This window comes from Pygoscelis adeliae, unplaced genomic scaffold (assembly GCF_000699105.1).
Source record: "Pygoscelis adeliae isolate BGI_AS28 unplaced genomic scaffold, ASM69910v1 Scaffold124, whole genome shotgun sequence".
NCBI classification, from domain to species: Eukaryota; Metazoa; Chordata; class Aves; order Sphenisciformes; family Spheniscidae; genus Pygoscelis; species Pygoscelis adeliae.
The window spans coordinates 3,912,354-3,933,313 of NW_008824791.1; the positions used below are offsets into that span (position 1 = coordinate 3,912,354).

Genomic DNA, 20,960 nt, shown 5'->3' on the forward strand with positions numbered 1-20,960 from the left:
AAGAAGAAATTGACAGCTGACCTTATTCAGTACCAGTAATATAAACTTGAGTGCAATCCACATGATAGTACGAAGCATGAGTTATACTTCCAGGAAATACCAAGCTGCAACTTGAATTTTGGAAGATTTATCCTGATAAAGTTCTACCATTTACTTTGGATGGTAGAATAGTAACAACAAATGCATAGCAAAAGCTTCGTCTCTCCTATAGTGACCAGTAGGAACTGTCACTGGTGAATATGATCTAAGTCTAAATAAACACACCATTTTCAATGCTATTCTCCATCTAAAATAAGATCTAGTCTGCAGTAAAATATTTAGACCTGTAGCAATTCCTGTACGCTTCTCAGAATATAAAGGCATAAAAGTGCTCCGACCTATAGGGCAAATAAAGAAGTGGATTTTAGAATAGACAAAAGTCCAGAAACAAAACAGTAAAATTGAAAAAATCTTCTGAAGAAGAAAAATTCCATGGGCTTGTAGAAAAGCACTGAACTGGTGCATGCTGGAGCTGGAAACTAGAGGGTGAAAAGCAACGAGAGAAAATTAGGATATCATCCTTCCTCCCCTAAAGTAACTGACCCTCTTCACTGGCCCATTATACTTCAGTGCTATTGAAAGGTCTGTAGCAGGAGGAGAATGTTTCATGTACATAAGGTTTTCAAAGGCAAGGTGTAGCATTTGCAGGGCTGCATAAATGCAATGGCAACTACTCAGATATTGCATCTATACTCAGCTGATGAGGAAAGTTTATTTAGCAAAGCCATTAAAGCCTGATTAAAATTTGATGGGATAATAGGATAAATGTTTTAAGTCCACTGGGTCTGAATTGCTGCCAGTATTGATTAACACCCCAGTGGGAATCCTGTCAAAGCATACTTCAAATCTAAGCCATGGGAATCAGAATAAAACCCTGGATAACAACCACCATATCATTCAGATGAGTGTTTTATGTCCCTATATGGCAAGCAAATGAAATGAGATAATGGAAAGTTGCCAAAGGATTGGTTTGACCCACAGATGTACGTGGGGATTTGCAAATGTTGAAAATATGAGGCCAGATTCATACCTGGTATAATTTCACCAACTTAGTTGAATTTTCCAAGGGTTAAGTATGGCCCATAGTCTCTGTCCTTATCAGCTTAAATCAGACAAATATTTTGATATATTGGAAGATAACAGTTTATAGATTGTAAGGGACTACAACTGGCATGGAAACTGATGCAGAAGTGATTACAGAGAGACTTGAGAAAGAGAAGACTGTTTTGCTGACAGGAAAAATGTAGTTCCAGCTGCAAGGCTGGCAATGAAACAATATAAAACCAAGCATGAGAAGGGACAGAGGAGAACAGATGCAGAAGAGGATTCAGAGAAATACACAGAGGGAGAAGGAGGACAGAATAAAATTGCAAGTGGTATGTTAGCAAGTCTGTCATTTCTTTAAAGGTGGAGATAAGAAGCTTGAACTTTTTGTGTCAAGGCAGAAGCCCAAAGAAATTTGAAAGAAGGAGGGAGAGAATGGCAAAAGCATGAGATTGTTTTTAACTCAGGCATTTCTGCTATACTGGTAAGGCAAATACTGAGATTTGGAAAGAGCAGAAAAAGGTTATGTTTTATGAAAAATCAGTCAAGCATGGTCTAGATTTGAAAGAGCACAAATTAAAAAAAGGAAGGAAGGAATGCTTGTGATCCAAGGGGACAAAAGGTTAAGGGAGGTGTTGCAGATGACTCTGGGCTGTTAACAATGATAAAGAGGAGGTAAAATCTAGAAGTTTGGGGGGTTGGCTTTGTTTGGTGCTTTGTTGTGGGGGCGAGGGGGGCTTGGTTGGTTGTTTTGCAAAAGTAAGTCATAGGTGCTTTGTTTCAAATCCTAATTCTACAGTTAGCTAAAAAAAGTTATCCATACAGGGTAAGTGTGAAGAGTATTAGCTGTTTGCAACCAGCTTAATAAATTTTGAGTCAACTGAACATTTAGAATTATTAAATAAAAAGCAAAACCCCAAATCCTGTGTGGCATCATTACATAAAATATTGGATAGGGTTCATGTCCTTTCTTTATTGGAAGAGGCTTAAAGTATTGAATAATATTCTCTTTTTTCTCTCTTTGCTTAATTGCTAGATGGAAAGTTTTTATTTAAAATATCTGTCACTGGCACGTTTTGGACTCTGAGAGGTTCCCCTTATTCTTGCGGTAGGGGCCCGCGATAGGGAACGTCATAGGCACAGGGGATGGCCTTTAGTAAAATGTCTGGTTATCACACTTGTGTCTTGACCCTCAGCTGACTGTCATCTGCAGAACTAACCGCTTACAGGTGGCTTTGATGGAGAAAACAAAGGGGGTTGCTTATAGGTGTGACATGATTGCTTGGAGAGATCTGCCTCCACCTTTGTATAGGGAATTTAGAGACAAAAAGGCTCCAGAGCACTGACAGAAGAGGAACAGTGAGAGCATTCAAGGGGAAAGTTGCTATGAATCAGTCACAGATAGCAGGTTTCAAAGGAGTGTCATTAAACATGCTTTGTTTGGAGAAGTCTGTGTGATGGCTGTGGTGTTTGGCCACTGATGGAAGCATCGCTCCTTAAATACTAGTGTTGCTGATAAGTATGATGAGGCTGTGAGGTGTTCCAGATGACCAGGTGTGTTAGTATCTGAATTTTTGCATTCTGATATGTTGGCTTAGAATAGCAGCTTGGAAGCCTAACCAGTAGTGACCGTGCATATCTTCCTTTTACCCTTTTCTTTCTGGTTTTTGTCTTGTTTTGTTATAACCTGACATAGTAGTACCAGTTAGTAACTGGCGCATGTTGCCCGTAATGCAGGTTTTCATATACTGCTGCACTTGGGCTTTTCTTCCAACCAATTTTATGAAAGGAATTGAGAGAGTCTCAAGACACTCTGCAAGTTCTACAAATTGCAGAATCCACATTGTCTCTGCCTTTTCTGTTTGCTAAGTTTGTCTTTCTTTGTGTTTGTACCCAATAGAGTTTAACTGAATAATAGTGACTTTAGGAACTAGTTCCTCCAACTTCTTTATAGGTAAACAACTTTTTCAATTTAGCAGCCTGCTATGCACACTAATTGACTTATCATTTAAGAATGTATAATTTCTTTATTTAAGTACATGTATAATATATGTGAGGTGGGTCTTGATCTAGTATTGCTTCATCTCAGAAGAGAGATTAATAACATGAAAAGCAAGTAACACCAAACTTCTCCCTCTCTGGGGTTTTGTGGTTTGCTTGTTTGTGGGTTTTTTGGTAGCCTTAATTACATCTGAGTACTAGTTCTTTATTTCTTTAAATGTTTATATCCTGACTAGCTAGATATAGGCCCCAAATCATTGAATCCTGATGGAAATGCTTAAATACTTTGATCAGGGATAAAGTTAAGCAAATCCATACAGTTCAGCCTATTGCTTTGCTGAATCTAATGAATTTACTGAACTTACTGTAAACTTTTCCCCTACAAAAATCATCTTGCTTAAATGCATGAGCTAAGCAATAGAAATGTCCCGAATGCTGATCAGGAGGACACTGCTACTTGTCTGTACCCAATGCTGAAGGTGTTGAAAGAGAAAATGGAAAGTTAACTTGCTTGCAGCGAAGAGTTGTTTGTTTTTGTTTGGCTGTTCCTGCTAACACAAAAGACTGGCTTGCTGAATAATCCATGAGAAGCTAAATGTCTGCCAGCCAAGGTCACAAAAATACTACTGTAAGCAGTCTGCTGTAAATGGTAGATAGGGCAGACCTAAACCAAGCAAAAAGCCTATAATGAGATTTCTGTACAGGTACTCACTTGGTCCCTACTGCCACAAAATTCAGGAGTCTTCTGATTTAGGAGGTGCAGAAGCATTAACTTTAACTTTGCGGATGGGAAACTGAAGCTCACCAAGACTGACCAGATGGACAAGCGTGGTTAACAACATAACTCTTATTTACATGTTCAACTCCAATAGATTTCAGCAGTTGCAGCAGGAGTTAAGCAGCTTGCATTCATGGGTCTGGGCTTAATGGGCTTAGTCAGCCGGGAAGACTTTAGAAAAGCTACACGATACCTGAATTTCAGCCCAAATCTCCTTTTTAATCTAGTGTTTAGAGATCATATGGTGTTAGGTGCAGAACAGACATGAGGTAAAGCCCCAAACTTTTTCCAGGTTTGTGGTTTTTTTTTTTTTTTAAACAAACCAACCCCCCAAAAAAACCCAAAAGTGAGGTAACAGCAGTACTTCGTGCAGACAATCAAGGCTGAGGCAATAAAAAGAGGGCTTTTTGTTTCCTGAGACCATGGAATAAGAGATGGAGAGAGAGGATTTTTCAGTGTTGTCATTCTTCTATTAAAAAATAGTGTTTGGGGAAAGTGTTCTTGGTAACTGAGGGTAAAAGACATTAAATGCTGCCAGTAGAAAGATTGTGGAGAGTGTGAAAATGTGGAACAAAATGGGGGGATAAATGCACAATGAGAGGTGGGATAGCTTGCACTGCTCAGCAAGTTAAATGCTTGAAAAAACAAGCTTGCAGTGGGCAGGTTGGCTGGATGCATTACAAATGTATTTTAAATATGAGCTGTAGTTAATATCAATAGTATGAAATTTACAAAAACTAGCTGTGTTCTTTGAACTTGCATCTTTACTTGCAGAAGCATGATGGCCACTTCACAGTCATCCAGCTGGTTGGCATGCTGCGGGGGATTGCATCTGGCATGAAGTACCTCTCAGACATGGGCTATGTACACCGCGATCTGGCAGCCCGTAATATCTTGGTCAACAGTAACCTCATGTGTAAAGTCTCTGATTTTGGTTTGTCACGAGTGTTAGAGGACGATCCAGAAGCTGCTTATACAACAAGCGTAAGTTTGTCTTATCTAATTTGAACAGTTGATTGCCTCGTGCCTCTCTTATTCCAGTTTCAGATTTGTCTATGCCATAGGAATAGTAGTTTGAATTGGCTTTGTTCCATTCTCCATCTGTGTGGTTTAATAGCACTGCCAATGTGTTTAAGGGAAGCTGTTTTGATTTTTGGCTGTGTAAGGGATGTATAATAAACTTTGGCAAAAATTTTGTTGTGGGTTTTTTTTTTTTTAATCAAACATGCAGGTATAAGTGGGAGACCTTTTCCATTCTTGCTTGGGTTTTGTGTTTGTTTTTTGTTTAGATTTTTTTCCACATCATCTCCCCTTCTGCTAACTTGTATTCATTTGCAAAGATGTGTTTTTAAAAGGCAGGGATGGGGGAGGAGAGAATCTCACCAATTCCACTGTTGGAAGCATAGTGTCAAGCCTTGCATTCATAAATTCAAATTTTAATTTTATTTTACTTAAGCTTACCTTCTAAAAGGATATGTAGGACCTTTCTCTCCAGGTTTAAGTCTCATTTCATTAATACTTAAATTCCTTATGTGATGCAAGTAAATTGTTATAGTGGAAAATGGGGTGTGGGTGGTTGATTGGTTTGGTTTGTGGTGTTGGAGGGGCGGTTTCCACTGAGGTGAAAAATTGTTGAACATAGAGAAGCTTGTTCAACTTTGACTTAGAAGAAAATATTAAATTGCACCTGCAGTATGAAGAAAGTAGTGAAAGGAGTGTGGTGCTAATAAAATTACAAGTTCAGATACGGCATTTTTTTCACTGTACCAAAATGTTCAATTGCATTCCTGTTATAACTACTACCACAATATTAAGAATCATAGCTAATTATAAGCTGATTTCAAGTAACTTTTGTATCTATCACTGAAACAAAAATTATTGCAGAGGCAGAGTGCGTTCTCATCAGTACTCTCACAAAATACACAGAATTTGTATGTTCCCATGATAGGGCACAGTGACAGAATTCTAATAGAGATAATAAATTAGCATTGAATAACTTATTTCAACCTTTTTTTCTATTTCACTTTAAAAAGTGATGTATGGCCAAAATAAGGAACTCGTCTAATTTAACTGTATTGTAGTAAGTACTCTGGTGTATCTATTGAATTCAATATAGCTATTGTAATGGGATTACAGATCTTTTATGTATATTATATATTTTAGTTTAGGCCTAAAATAGGGATGTTCTGATAAATTCACTGTAAATTCCACTTCTTAGAACAAGGTCTACACAGAACCGCAAGCTGACTAGAGCAAAACAAGTCACTTTGCAAGGTTTTCTATCAGTATTAATATGCAAGCGGGGGGGGGGGGAATATCGTTTTTTCCTTTATAGGGGAGATTTCCCTCATTTAGTTCTCAAAACCTCTTTTGCTTCACACTGCTTCTTAGTATGAGGCTTGAAAGGAAAAATAAACATTACTGCAGCTTAACAAGTTATCACATGTTGGCTGAGCCTTGCTAATTGTCCGTGTGAGTGTGCTCAGCTGGCAGCAAATGCCCTCAGTGACAGGCAAGTTAACTTACATTGCTCAGCCCTGATCACGGGCTAATCGGCTCAGCTGGTGGAAGGCACTGGAAATTGCCAAGCAGTCTCTCCCAGTTAGGTTCAGGAAAAAATACCAAATGATAAATAATAGCTGAAAGACTCAAATTATCTTGTAAGTTTCTAATGGATACCGATACTGAACAATTAGTTCTTCAGAATGGTTAGTGCCTGCCTTTTTCATCATAGCTAGAGCTGCTTTTAATCAGGAAATGCTATGTTGTTAAAAAAAGGAATATTTCATGGCAATATATCTGTGTTGAAGGACTTTCTTGAAAGATAGGACAGGCTTTGATGAAATGCTTACTATTTTCCTATCAGTTCACCTAGCTGGTTAGCATGAGAGGTTGTGAGGCAGCTGTTGTAGGTGGACCGCCTCAGAGCCATAGCTTCAGTCCTCCAAGGTTGCAACCACATGCTGTACCAGAAGCAGGTATCTATAGCACGTCCATCAGGATACCACAGATAAGGAGGGGACGTTACAGAGGCTGATAGCCAGTGGCAGGACCCTGTGTCAGCCAGATGTTTAAGGTGAATCTGCTTCGACCATGAACTCCACAAAGAAGATCAAAAAGCTTTGACACTCAGGTGGGAGAATGCTATGTTTCATTATAATATGAACTAGAAACTTTGTAAATAGGAAGAATTCAAAGCATCAGTCAGGCATAATAGAAATAAAAAGCATTTGAAATCAGTCATTCCTTCAACCCCAGCCCCCTCTGTTCTTGCAAGTGGGTCTTCACATCCAGACTTTCAGTCACTGTGGCTGAGTCTGCCCAATTCTCTTCTGTCACCTCTGGTCCTTGGGAAATGTCTTTCCTTCATCCCTGAGGGTAGACTGACTGCTCCAGTCCCTGTTCCATGTTGCAGTCATTCTGTACGATCTGGTGATAGCCGTGTCTTCTGTGGGATGCTCTTGCCTGCCATATGCTCCATCTGCCGGATCTTGCTCCCCTTGAGCAGGTCCTGTAGATGTTCCCTGTTGGGAGTCCAATAGTCCTGTCAGTTTTTTAAAGGAACACAGCACAATTATGGCCAAAAGGGAGGGGAAAGAAAGAAATTTTTGTCACGGTGGCTGTGGAGGACTCAGTGAAGACTTTCACCCTTTAAGCAGTCTTTCATGGTAACAGAAAAGAATAGAACCCCGCACTGGATCTCATGTCTTCTCACAGCTTTCACTGACCATCGTTATGTCATTGACCTGTCTTCTCATCATGAACATCTTCCCAACAGCAGGCCACGTGTATTACTAGAGGGTTTTATAGCATCTATTTAGTTCTATACTGTGCTTTTGCCGTATGAAAGTTAAACCCTCAGTGCTTTCACAAAGGTTCTGGTGCTTTTAGAATTCCTGTTTCCTCTCCACAGGGATCTTTCTTGATAACAGCCCAGTACCTGTAGCTACAAGAAATCCATAGAGTATGTCTGCATGTTGAACAGTATTATTTTTAGGCTCACATCTCCTAGTACACCACTGTCTTTCAGTGCTCAGAGGAAACTGAATATTTTTTTATTCCCCTTTTTTCTTAGTCCTGGTGTCAGGAATAGAATGGTACAATTGGATGTTTTCTTTGGAAACAAGAGCTACAAGACAACCTAAGCCGATTGGAAGCCAAAAATTAGAATTTTATATCCACACATCTGTGGTCCTGTGGTTAATACTGTGTGCATGTATTCCCAGACAGAAAAATTGTAAATTGATGCAAAAGACAAATCAAATTTTATAAAGCTGTCATGCTCTGTGGCAAAACAGGTTGCATCCTCACAAAAATAAGCTGAAAGGTCCTCTTACCTTGTGAATTTACCATGTCTGAGCAGGCGCAGCCTTGAGTCAGATGATCGGCATCTTTTGCTCTGTCTTCCTGTTGTCATCCAACATACGTATCTTCCTCTTCACTTGCTGGTTTAGAATAGATCTTATATTCTTTCTATTGGCACATCCTCCCACATGTAGGGCAAAAATCAGGAATCAAAGACTAGGACAAGCAATAACACTGACAGGGAAAATCTGGAAAGGAAACCACCTGGAAAATGGCTACATTCTGTGCTCACACTGAAACACTACTTAGGAGACTATATTCAACTAAGTAGTGATGGGAAAACTGACAAATGCCCCAAAATAACACAGTTAAAGGCCATTATGTTTCCCAAGAATTTTGGACTGACGCTACTGGTCGGAGAGCTGTTGAATGCTTTAAACAGTACATGAAAAGATTGAAATTTCAGAAAACAGCTTTCTCACTTCTGTGAAGGCTTTGGGTTTTTTGTCCTCCAGCCTATTAAGACAAAGAATGTAAATATATTTTTGATAAGAGGGTTGGTAGGAAATAAGAGATTGGCCTCTGTTTGCTCTCAGGAATCACAAAACTTACAGCAAGATATAATTTTATAATAGGAAGGAGGAATTAAGAGCCGAGAACATCGGACTGCCAATCTTTGAGTTTCAGATTGATCAGGAAAAGAAAAGGTAAATTTTGGGATAACTGAATAGCATGGGTTTTTTCCATGGAGACAAAATTTTCATTTTTAGTAGTGGTTTCCAAGGCAACGGTAGCTCATAAAAAGACATTTCTAGTATATAAACAAGCATTCCTGTCAATACAGGGGACATCTAGGCTCTTGCATCCCTGCTTTTAGATAGACTATGTTATTCATAGATGTAAATTCATTTAGTTTAAAACATAGGCAGGGTTCACCTGTATTTCAAAAAGAACCATGAGCCTCCAGGAAAACTTTTTACATGTAGCAAAATGTGTACGTATATATGTATATAAACAGAACAGGATCTGCAGCACTACTGCAAAAAGGACTAAACCGGTATTTCTGTTAAAGGTGACACCTTAATATTCTGCATTAAATCTGATTTTTAGTGAGACAAAAAGCTGCTACTAACTGAATTATATGATACATATATTCTAGATTTCTCTATCTTATCAGCTGTATTTCTGAATTCAACCTTAATTCATAAAATATTTTCTTACTTCCAGAATACTAGTTAGATAATTCATCTATTGCATTGCATCTAGTGGATCATTTGATGAACTTTATGGGTTTGACTCTTCTCAAGCCAGTTGTTTAAAATACCCCATCCATGGATATTTCAAGCTTATTAGATTCATTAGAGGAGCAAAGCAGATTGATGCCAGTAATCTATATAAATGCTGACAAGTAGCAAGACTTTAGGAGGATCAGGATGAGGACTTAATATTATTTACTTTGTTACATAATTTCCATATGTCAAGACACTTTCTATTTTCTCTTACTTGTACGCAAATAATGGGTATGGGGGGGAGCAGGTTTAACTTGCTAAAAAGTGAAACAAGATGCAAATGATTTCCTAGTTCATTTGGGATGTCAAACAATAGTTTCTGAATTACCTGAGTGCTATGACAAGCATATTGCCTAGACATTTAAGAATCCACTTAACTGGGGACAATGGAGTAAAGTGATTATTGCCAGCCATTTGGTAAAAGAAAGAGGAAAAAGAGGTTGTGTACTGTAAAGGTCTGTATTAAGCTATTTTCTTCAAAACTAATTGGTGACATAAGGTTGAGCACCATCATTGTCAACTAGTTAATTCTGTATGTAATGTGACAACGGCACATTTTGTCATCACCAAAATGAGAGAAAAATACTGATAGGCAGGATGCATCATGAGCGTGTTTTGTTCTCAGCCTGAAACCAGGCACATGGTGTGGAATCCCACCAAGCCTTTCCCTTATCTGGAGGACTTTTTTACATTTGATCTCACTAGAGACTGGCTAAAAAAATGAGGGGGCTAATGTGGTTTGTAACAAGCTAATGCCCTGTGAGAAGAATAATATTTGTTCTTGAGTTTTGCAACTTCACCTTGCTGGGCTGAAGCCTGATAGGGGTACCTTGCCTGAATACTCTGTTGAAAAAGCAGCTAACTTCTCAGATCATGTGCAAGAAGTCAAGAAGGAAGTTAATAAGAGCTGTGCCAATGTGCTCAGCCTGCGCCAGTGTATGGGAGGTGCAGTAACAAGTTCAAAGTGTGTGACGGGATTTGTATCAAGCGGTCATGAGATGAATCGCCTTCACATGAGTTGCCAGCTTCAGCCAGACCCATTCCCCACTCTCAGAGGATGCATGGGGTTGGAGGCCCTGCATGTGCCCCCTTCAAGTCTCCGTCTTCTGTTGTGTTGGCCTGGACAAAGATAAAATGTGCTCAGGTTATGCTCAAGGACAAATGGCCAATGGGAGAGGAGTGGCCTAAGGAAGGAGTGTCTTGGAAAAAAAGACTTGTTGCCTTTTGGGCTCTAACAGTGTGAGGTGTGATGACTTTTAATAAGTAGCTACATGTTTAAAAGGAACAGAAAGTCCCAAACTTACTCATTCAGTGTAGGGCATGTTGCTTGCTATTTAATTGGCATATTTATAGTAGCCCCTGAAGATGAGGATATGTCTTTGACAAAGTATTTTAATACATCCACTCTCGTAGATTCTCTGTTCAGCTTTTATCCAGCTGTGATCCCAAGTTCATTTAGGAGGTTTTCTGGTTTATTTAACCCTCCTGAAAGTTAGTAACAATAAAAATGTTAAAAGAATATAACACAGACCACAATAAAGGCAGACCCTTAGGAGGAAGGTCCAAGGACAAGAATGAGACATAAATATAAAATTACATTCTCCACGTTTTGTCTAACTTTCTACTTCTGTGAGTATTGTCTTCCTCACTGTAACAAGTTGTCATTTGAGCTCTGAGAATGTATGGGGAAAAAAGCATGAAAATTTGTATTTAGATGTACAGAGTATCAAAAGCAGCTTAATTCTGAGAGATTTCTAAATTAAATGGTTGAATTTAATTGTAAAACTTAATATATTAGCCCTCTCATCCCTGCTTTTCCTCCCCCACCACCCCACCCCAAGTAGACACTCCAAACATGTATTTATCAGAGAAACACAGTTGGAAATTTTGCATTTCACTTTTTCATGCTCAAAATCATTATGTTGATGAACTCAACACGAGTATGCCCTAACATCTTGGCTGTAAAAAAGGTGATATTTTGCACTTCATTCCTAATATGACTTTCAAAGCATCATCCCATCATTCATTATAACCTAATTTAATTTTCAATGAAAAGAAGCTGTGCTGTAATCAGTCTAAAAAATGCTGCCTTTTTGGAGATTTGTAAATTGTGCCTTTCTATTAGCTTGGATTTCAACTTCTTATCTCTCTGATTCCTCCCAATTTCATATTAACAAATTGGAGTACTAAACTCTACATGTATGTCCTTGCTATTTCTCAGATTGGTTCTCTGGTCCTCTGTAAGTGTGTTTATGAAAAATGGAGGCGTGCACTTACAAATGACTTACAGAGTAGGATTGAGAATGAACTTCTTAGAGACCTAAAGCGTCAGTGTCATTGAAGGAGCATCTAGGAGATAAATGATGAATCTGTTTGTGACATCTAATACTGATTGTGATTGCATTGATTATTTTTTGGTATAATATTGTCTGGGAACAGTAAAGCATATTTTGGTGCAGTGATTGTCAACCTTTCTTAATGCACGGATTCCTGAAACTTATCCAGTGGAGATGCAAGCTTTGTTAGAAACTTCTCATTTGTGGGTTTTTGTATAGCACATTGCACTTTAAAGAGATCTCTGAAAGATACTAAAGTATTCCACAGACTCTTGAGGGTTGATATACCCCAGGCTGAAAACCCACTCCACTATTGGAGTGTTTCTGTTGATTCACTGCATATGTATTTTTACTGAACTCGTGGTAACTGCTGTAGCAAGGAAAGGCATAGGGATTAGGGTTACGAGACGTATCCCAACACTCAGAAAAGATCTGTTTAGCTCTGACTGTGAATACTGTTTAAAACAGCCACTATTCCAGAGGATTAACAGGAAAATGTACCTGCCTACTGCAGAGATGACAAGAGCAATGCAGATATTCACATCAGTGAGTCTTATATCTAGGCTAAAAATTTGGCTCAAATGATCACTGGAAACACACTGTTGAATAACGAATGGTCTAGGTCAGAACTGTACACTCCTGTTTCATAAAGTACAAAAATAAAGCTACGTCCAATTAAGTTAAATGATGGGAAATCCAAAACTATTTTAAAGATGGAAAATAGCTTTATCACACAGTGTGTAATTAAACTATGGAGCTGATTGCCACAGAAAACCATTTGGGCCAAGACTTCAACAAGATTTATTTAAAAAAAAGGGGGGTGTGTTGAATATTCTTAGGAAGAAATAATATCCAGTTACTGCAGTCAATAACAATTTTAAAGAGAGATGAAACCTCATATTTCAGCCTAGGGAGAGAAGGAGGACAGGAAGAAAACAAATATGAAAGAGAGAAGTAGTAGAGTGGATTATTTTCAAGCTTTCACACCTTCCTCTGAAAGATCTGATATGGCTACTGCCGCAGGTTACAAGATTAGAGTACCTTGGGTTTGATTCACTACGGCAATTCTTGCTTCAAACAGTACGAGTAACTCTAACCAATAAAATAAACTGTCTGTGGATGTGCAGGATCTCTATTTGTAAAAGTCCTTGAATCAGGATGGTACCTGTCTAACAGACATGCCCTAACTAATTCAGAAGGGGCTGTGCAGGATTCACACAGTGAAATTCTGTGCCACATGCTGCATGGTTGCAAAATAAATCATCCCATGCTCAAGATTTTTCAGTAAGACATTGCTTTTAAGTAGTTTAATTCTGCCAGATGCATTTGTTAGTGAAAATGTTAACAAAATGAGACTGCGGGAATCACAATCCAAATAGAAACGGTTATGTAGTGGAGTACAATCCAACAGAAAAACTCTAGGAATAATTTTGAGAAATGGTGTACAGCAGTAAAAACAGGCAGATCAGGGCAAGCATATAAATCTGCTGAGTTTAAAACACTTTATGTAGCACTACTGAAACTTAATAAAGAATATCAAATGTAACTAAAATCACTGATATGGGGAAAACATTGCAGAGATCAAAAAGGGTAAGAGAATGTAAGCAGGCAGACTATCATTTAGTATTTTAGCAGCGCAAATAGTGACAAAAATTAGCCAAGGTAACTTTTGTCCATAAAATGACTGATGCAAAACTTCTTCGTTCAAAAAAAAAATCGTAAGAAAAAGACACTGGAGTGGATCTTAATGATCAGCTTAAATAACAGCTAACACAATAGAAGATCATGGAACAGAACTGAGGAGAAAACTAGCCTACAAAAATGCATCTGCAATTTCACTATAGTTTGGCTATGATCAAAAGCAAGCAATAATAGAGCAAATGAAAAACACCAGGCCAAGAGCTTTTCTAAGCCAACATATGAAAGATTAAATTAGATAGGTTCTTCAGCTAGATCTTGAATGCCAAGATGCTGACCTGGAAATGTATTTTAATTGAATTAATTCATGTTTTGCTACCTGACTTCAGAGTGCAGTGATATGATTTGCCTTTTCAAATAAAATTGATCCCTAGTTTACTTTCAAAAGCAAAAAAAGGTTATTTTTCATTGTTACATTTTTCTGCAGTGCTGAGTTTCTGATTTTGCTTTATAGTTGTCACACACCGTTAGGGGAATACTACCTGGCTTTATTTTTTTAATTCAGATGTGAAGAAACACTAAATAAGATATGCATCATCAAAGGCTAGGTAAGGGTTTACGGGACCATTGTTTTTTATTTCATTCTTTGTTGTTAGGTTCCAGACAGAATTTAGAAAACTATTGATATAACTTTCTGTGTGTCCTGTATCTGTGTTTAAAAATCTGCTTTCCAATTTGTAGTTTAATCCCATAATATGCAATTGTCTCTTCTTTGGGAAATTCAAGTTTCATTACGAGGAGATACTGATTTGTTTAATGGGTTTGAAGTGTACCTGTTTGTTGGAGCGTACGTGGCCAGCCAAAGACATGAAGCAGCTATACAACACGCTACCTGTGCAAAGGGAAGAGTCTCTTTTAGGAGACCCGTTTTGCTGTTAAACTTCCTTCTGCATAGCTGATCGCAGCATTGCTCAGTCCCTGCTGGTAGGGAACGCAAAAGAAGTACGGCTATAAAGAGAGACTGCCATTGAGAAAAGAAATGAGGATAAGCTAGGGAGCCTCTAGAGTTGGCATCCTTCAAAAGGTGGCTGTTTGTGACCGTTGCCTTCAGGGTATTTAATAGCCTGCTGATTGTCTCTCTTTAATGACAACTTTTTATAGAGATAAAGGTCTGCATAAAGCTGCAAAGTGCTTTTTTTTTTTTTCCTTCCTCCAGACAACTTATATTTTGAAATGTTTAAATGTAAAAAATATCCTCTTATTTTCAGAACTATAATTGCCATTGCTTCTGGTGACCTAATGATCTGTTTAGTACTTTGGGGAAGGCAGAGACAGGGTCAGTTTCCCTGCAGGACTTAAATAATACCTTCCATTGCCTAAGAAGAAAATTATAAATATGTTTTACTTCTGCCATAGCCTAGAATGAAGGATTATTCATCAAGTGTGTCAAAGCACTGGCTGGTTTTAACATCACCAAGGCTGGTGTTTCTAGATGTTCTACCAGTTAATTATATAAAGTTATTTGGGGGGAAATGATCATTCCTTATTTGTTGTTATATAGCTTGTGGGGGGGGGAAAGGGCTCTTCCTTCCCCCCAGACAGTGGCATCTCACAATCATGAATGTTAAGTCTGGCTTCGGTATAAGATTCAAAACTTACTGGTATTGAACCCACATAAATAGGCAATGCTACTTCTCTGAGCAAATCTTAAATAGCTATGCAAGGACAGAGGAGGCAGGAAAAAGGCCAATGCACTTGAAAATCATTTCTGAAATAACAGTTAAATGAAGACAATGAATCTCAGAAAGCTACGGGTGATGTTTTCAGAAAGATTACAAATTGACCAAGGCACCAAAGTTATTGACATCTCAGCTGGATCTGAGAACCTGGGAAACTTGTTTGTGCACACTGCTCTCCTCCCTTCTAGCTAGGTTTCTGGAAACCAATTCCAATAAAGTTAAGCAGTATACTAATACATATGTATGTACTATATACTTTATACTAGAAGCAGTCAGAGCATTTTATTGTTAATTCCTCATACTGCTGATAGATTTTTTTTTAAGTTAACAATTATCAGACTTTATCTTCAAACAGCTGGGTTTTTTAGCTGCATATGGACTTGATTGCATGCATTTATAATTGTTTAATTTTAATTTTTAATCAGAATTGCCACTTTCAAACTATAATTGAAGAAGCTATTGTAAACATGCAGAACGTACTTATACATTTTTAGCAGTACCTTCGTTCACTTAGAACGATACCATCCACACTTAAGATTAAAAATGTGGGAGTACTGGCATAAAATCAGTGTTATTGCTTTGTTGCAAATTATGTCAATGAATATAATCTTTGAACACCTGTTTTGTTAGGCTATTGCTAATAATGGACCACAGTTTACTTGGTATCTTAATATTCACAGTATCGACCAAGGTGTAGTGTATCATAAAATATCTGTACTGTGTTAAATAGATTGGGGCATACCTGCAGTATGCACAGCTCCTGATATACTGTTTAAAGTCAGCCCATTAAGGTCAGAGCTGTTGCTTTCAGTAGCATGTCAGCTGACACTAATTACTATAGGTTATAGTATTCCGATATATAGAACAAGTGGAACAAGCCCCTGAAAGCTTTGAAAAAGAACGTAGCTTAGTCATATGCTGGGGTGTTTTTTCTCATTCAAAATTATTGGTACCTTTTAAAGACAGGTTAAGAAACTAAATTTGTTTACTGTGTGATATTGAAGTCAGAAGAGGTAAGTGATTCATTGGGAAAAGAAAACCATTCAGGTCCAGTGATCCAAACAGCTCAGCTCCAACTCTATTATTTAGCTGTTGTCAGGTGGAAGGAAATAAGATCTGGATGATTTTTTGTTTTCATTTGTTGCACCACTCTCTATGGGAATTTATAATCCGTATTAAATACTGCTGTAAAAAGTAACTTCTCTGCATATAGCCATAGAAAACTTCCGGGTTGAAAATCTGAAGCAGGTTGAAAATTTGAAGCAGTTGGCTTCACCAGGCTTTTGTAAAGCATCATAATTCAATCTTGACATATTCCACAGTAGGATGTAATTCCTCTATGTTATGTCCTTGAGTGTAGTCAAATGAATTCCTGATTCTAGTCCCATATAAGAGTAATTTAAAACAAAAACCCCACCTGTTAGACTTGGTTAGTTAAAAGCAGTCAGTTTTCAGGCACAGCCAGATGCCTATTTTAAAGGGACCTTGAGAGAAGGAGTCTCATACTATGTCTTTAGGTGCTATAAGAGATCATTTATGTTTCTATCTCAATTTTCCCCTGCTTGCACTGTGTTTTGCACTGAGCATGCTGCGTCAGCTGGAGAGCAAACAATTATGATGCTGGAAGAGACCAAAAATTCTCAGTAACACTGCTAGACCGTGATGCAGTCTTATTTATCTTTTTTAGAATTGGGAATTCCTGTGTGCTAACGATCCAAAACTTGGATGCACCTGTTTTTTCTGGGGATTTTTTTTTTCTGGGTTCCTGAGGAATTATCCTACACTGTATTTGCATGTGACTAGCTAGTCCTGTGTTTCCTAATGACTTTTATCAATTTCAAACTTATCAAATTAGAAAGAGGCATTAACATTTTAGGGACAATAGTTATGTTCTTATTTAATGAAAATACATGGTAATGTAGAAAATAGAAATTCTGTTAATTGAGCAAGGACTTGACCCTAACTGATTTTTAGCCTGGAATTCTGACATCCAATCTTCAAGACACAGATCTGGGGAAAACCAAGATTCCTTTTCTTCCTTTACTTATGGAGGACTTTTGGGGTGTTTTGTTTGGTTGGTTCGGGGGTTTTTTGGATGAGGATCAGTGTTAATATATAATGTCACCAAAAAGAGGCAATCAAGAAATGAGGGAGAGGAGGGAGCAGAGGGCTTGCAGGAATACAAAGGAGGAAAGAAAGCCTGACACTTCTGAAACTAAGGAGCGTTCATATTATTTTTGCTTTGATTTTGTTATAACCTGATGTTTGCTTAAGATAGTCATTCACACAGAGAGCAAGTAGGGGCTTTTGTGGGAAACACATCAGTGTCGTGGAGATGCTGAAGTCCAGTCTATACAGCTTTACAAAAATGGATGAGGAGAATAGGTTTGGATGCAGAACACTGAGGAAAATCTCAGGTGCAGTAGTTTTCTGAGCCATGGTCTTCTGCAGTATGAGTCACCTTCTCCATAGCTGTATTCATCAAAGAGAATCAGTTGTATGTTCTTGTTCCTACGGCACCTCACTGCCTCACCTGAAAATGTAACAGAGGCAAAGCAAGTGATACTACTCTTTCATATCTGGTGGCAAAACCTGGAGCTGGCCGAACTTTGACTGTGGGTTTTAGCATTTACTTTGTAAGATTACAAGGTCCTAGACTGACACGTAATAAAAATTGTAGGCTTTTCATTCTCAAGGACCTGCCTTTTAAAAATCTTAAGTTTAATTTCACAGTCAAAGATGGTATCAAGCTATTATCTGGCTGAATAGTACAGCTATTCGCTTCTCTGGGTGATATTGCACAGTTCAGAAGGTTTAGGGTACATTAGTGATGGAAGAGCTCTCAGATAAAAAAAGAAATATCTTTTCACATTGTTTAACTACTGCTCTTTATATAAAGGAATCTTGCAAGGGGTAGGCCCAGCTAAATATGAAAGGGTGGAGTTTTAGCTTGGTATGATTTTGGCTTTTGTGTTGCGATGTGCAGTACTCACATTCCACTGTCTCCCCCTCACCCTTCAGGGAGATCCTCTGGTCCGACTGCTACTGGTGTCAGGGGTTTGATATTCACATCAGCTAGAAAAAGGAAGCCAAAAACATGCATATCTCGCATGCTTATGAATTTTTCTGCTCACTTTGATACTAATTCTAATATTTCTCCTGTACACGATATCAAAGTTGTTGTAAATGGGATTCTGTAATTACGGAAGGAAGTTTCTGAAGCAAGATATACACATATGTTAAACTTAATCTACTTTCATAGTTCTGTAATAGAAGTGTTATCTTAGGAACAAGACTGACCTAGTTATTCACCTAAATTAATCCCTGGTGAAATCAACTAGAGGAATTTCCTCTGACCATGTAGGAATTGCAGTTTGCCCTAAATCAGAAGGATAACTATAGAAAGAAATTATTCATTGTTGCCTGTTTGCTTGCAGGAATGAAAGCCAGATTATTTTCAGTCACACACAAGCCCTTGGGAGTCTCACTTGCGCACTTTTCTGTATTTATCAGATTTCCAAAACTTTGCAATGGTAAACTTATTCTTTTTTAGTCTTGCTCTTTGGCAGACTTTCAAGATAGCAGCTCCTTGCCCAGCTGTGAGTTCTTCCCTTCATTATGTACATGAGGGGTGAGGGGGAAAATTAATAGTTTACTGTTCTGTGTTTTCCTTTAACAGAATGCTGCAGGAATATTGCAGCACAATGGTTGTCTGTCTTAAAACCATGTTAGACCTAGATTTGTATGACTCTGATAAATCTAGGTCAAACATCATAGTCTTTGTTCAGTACTTATTCAGGCAAAACTCCCATTGGCTTCAACAGGAGTTTTGCCTGACTAAGCACTGTGGGATTTTGCCCTTAGTATCTAAAATATTTGATCTGTTCCTTGCACTTTGGAAGCGTTCTAGAAGCAAATCGTATGTCTTGTCCTTGACTGCCCCGCTGTGGCTGTATCATCGTCAGCTTAAAAGGTGGCAGAATCTTCTGTCTCCTGACATTAAGCGTATCTTCATTGTCAGAATATGTAAAAAAAACCAAACAACTTTCTTCATATTTATTATATTTAAAGTAATTCAAAAAATCTATGTGTATTAACTCTGTGTATTACTGCATGAAAAGGAAATGTGTTATTTTATATTCTAGATTTCTTGTTCCCCTCCTTTCTACTCTAGAGCTTCAGATTTTTGTTTTCAGTTATGGGGGTTTGGGGGGAAAAAAAGAACCTTTTTTCTTAAGAAATCTCATGGCTTTTTGTTCTCCCCTATAAAATGTTTCATAAGTTCATATCACTGCCTATTTCATATGAGGCTTTTGGTTCACAGTTCAAATGTCAGCAATCCATGCAATGATGGTTAGGGACAGTTTTGTTAAGTAATAGATGAGGCAAATTGAGTCATTAATAACTTCAGAGATTTCACTGCTTTCTGAAAATAATTTTTCTTTGCAAGGAAGCCATTAGATGAACATGCTTAATTGACCTCACCAAGAAATGTGCAGTATTTAGAACTAAAGAAGGGCATATAAAGACTTAAAACCACATGGAAGAATTAGTTTTCTTCTTAGTAATGTGGCCATGCTTACTGCCTTGATTTTTGCGCTGGTTTTCTAAAATGAGCTGAAGTAAATTTTGAGATGAGACTTGTCATCCTCTTCCATAACACCACATCACTAACTGTGCTTTCATTTCTACTCTAATTTCTAACTGCCTCTATCTTCACTCTCAGTGCATTACCTATTATTGCTCCTTCTGTTTTATCTTTTCATCGTATCTTGTTTTATATCGGACCCTCTGACTGAAACTGTCACACTTTTTCCATCAGGCACTTCGCTTTTCATTTAAATTCCCTCTTGAAGATCCATATCTGAGGGTTTAATGCAAACCCTTTTGAATAAAAATGCAGTCACCCTAGTCTTTAAAAAAAGCTCTAGGGTAAATCTCATAATAAATGTGTTGTGCATCTCCTTAGAAGCTTTCTTATCCTTACTCAGGCTGAATAGCTCCCAACTCTTCAGTGCTCCCACCAAGATAAATACTTCTTGTTGTGGATAAGCTGTTATTCAACATGAACAATTAGCTTGAGCATGTATGCTCTTGCTCCCACTGCAGCACTCATTGCCAATGCAGAAGTGTATTTGGTAAAGTCAGTTGTAGCCGACAAAAACATACTAGACCCATTTCTCCAAAATGAAGCTGTAAAAATATTGTGACAATTAAGAAATATTTACCTCTCTCTACACAGATCCCCTTTAAATTCATCATAAAAACATATACAGTGAACTCTAAGAAAAAAAAAAAAGATTATGCCCAAATCTTGCAACTCAGCCACCACACCTAACCATTCCTCTTTAGCAATGTCACGGTTATGCTTAATTTATTTTACTTTAAAACACAGAGAGGCTTTTCAGTGCAGATATACTCCCAGAATTACAGGAGCAGTACTATTGATTAAACCCTTAGGCAGATATAGAATCATCGAATCATTTAGGTTGGAAAGGACCTTTAAGATCATCGAGTCCAACCATCAACCTAGCACTGCCAAGTCCACCACTAAACCATGTCCCTAAGCACCGTGTCTGCACATCTTTTAAATACCTCCAGGGGTGGTGACTCAACCACTTCCCCTGGCAGCCTGTTCCAGTGCTTGACAGCCCTTTCGGTGAAGAATTTGTTCCTAACATCCCATCTAAACCTCCCCTGGCGCAACCTGGGGCCGTTTCCTCTTGTCTTATCACTTGGTACTTGGGAGAAGAGACTGACACCCACCTCGCTACAACCTCTTTTCAGGGAG

General features: G+C 38.2%; 1 protein-coding gene across 1 annotated transcript in view; it reads left to right on the forward strand.

The window, feature by feature from the left end:
- Positions 1-20,960, forward strand: part of EPHA6 (EPH receptor A6) — a 493,783-nt gene that overhangs the window by 434,412 nt on the left and 38,411 nt on the right. The window contains exon 14 of the mRNA XM_009323940.1: positions 4,637-4,846. Within this exon, the coding sequence (XP_009322215.1) occupies positions 4,637-4,846 (210 nt within the window). The remainder of the gene's footprint in view (positions 1-4,636; positions 4,847-20,960) is intronic.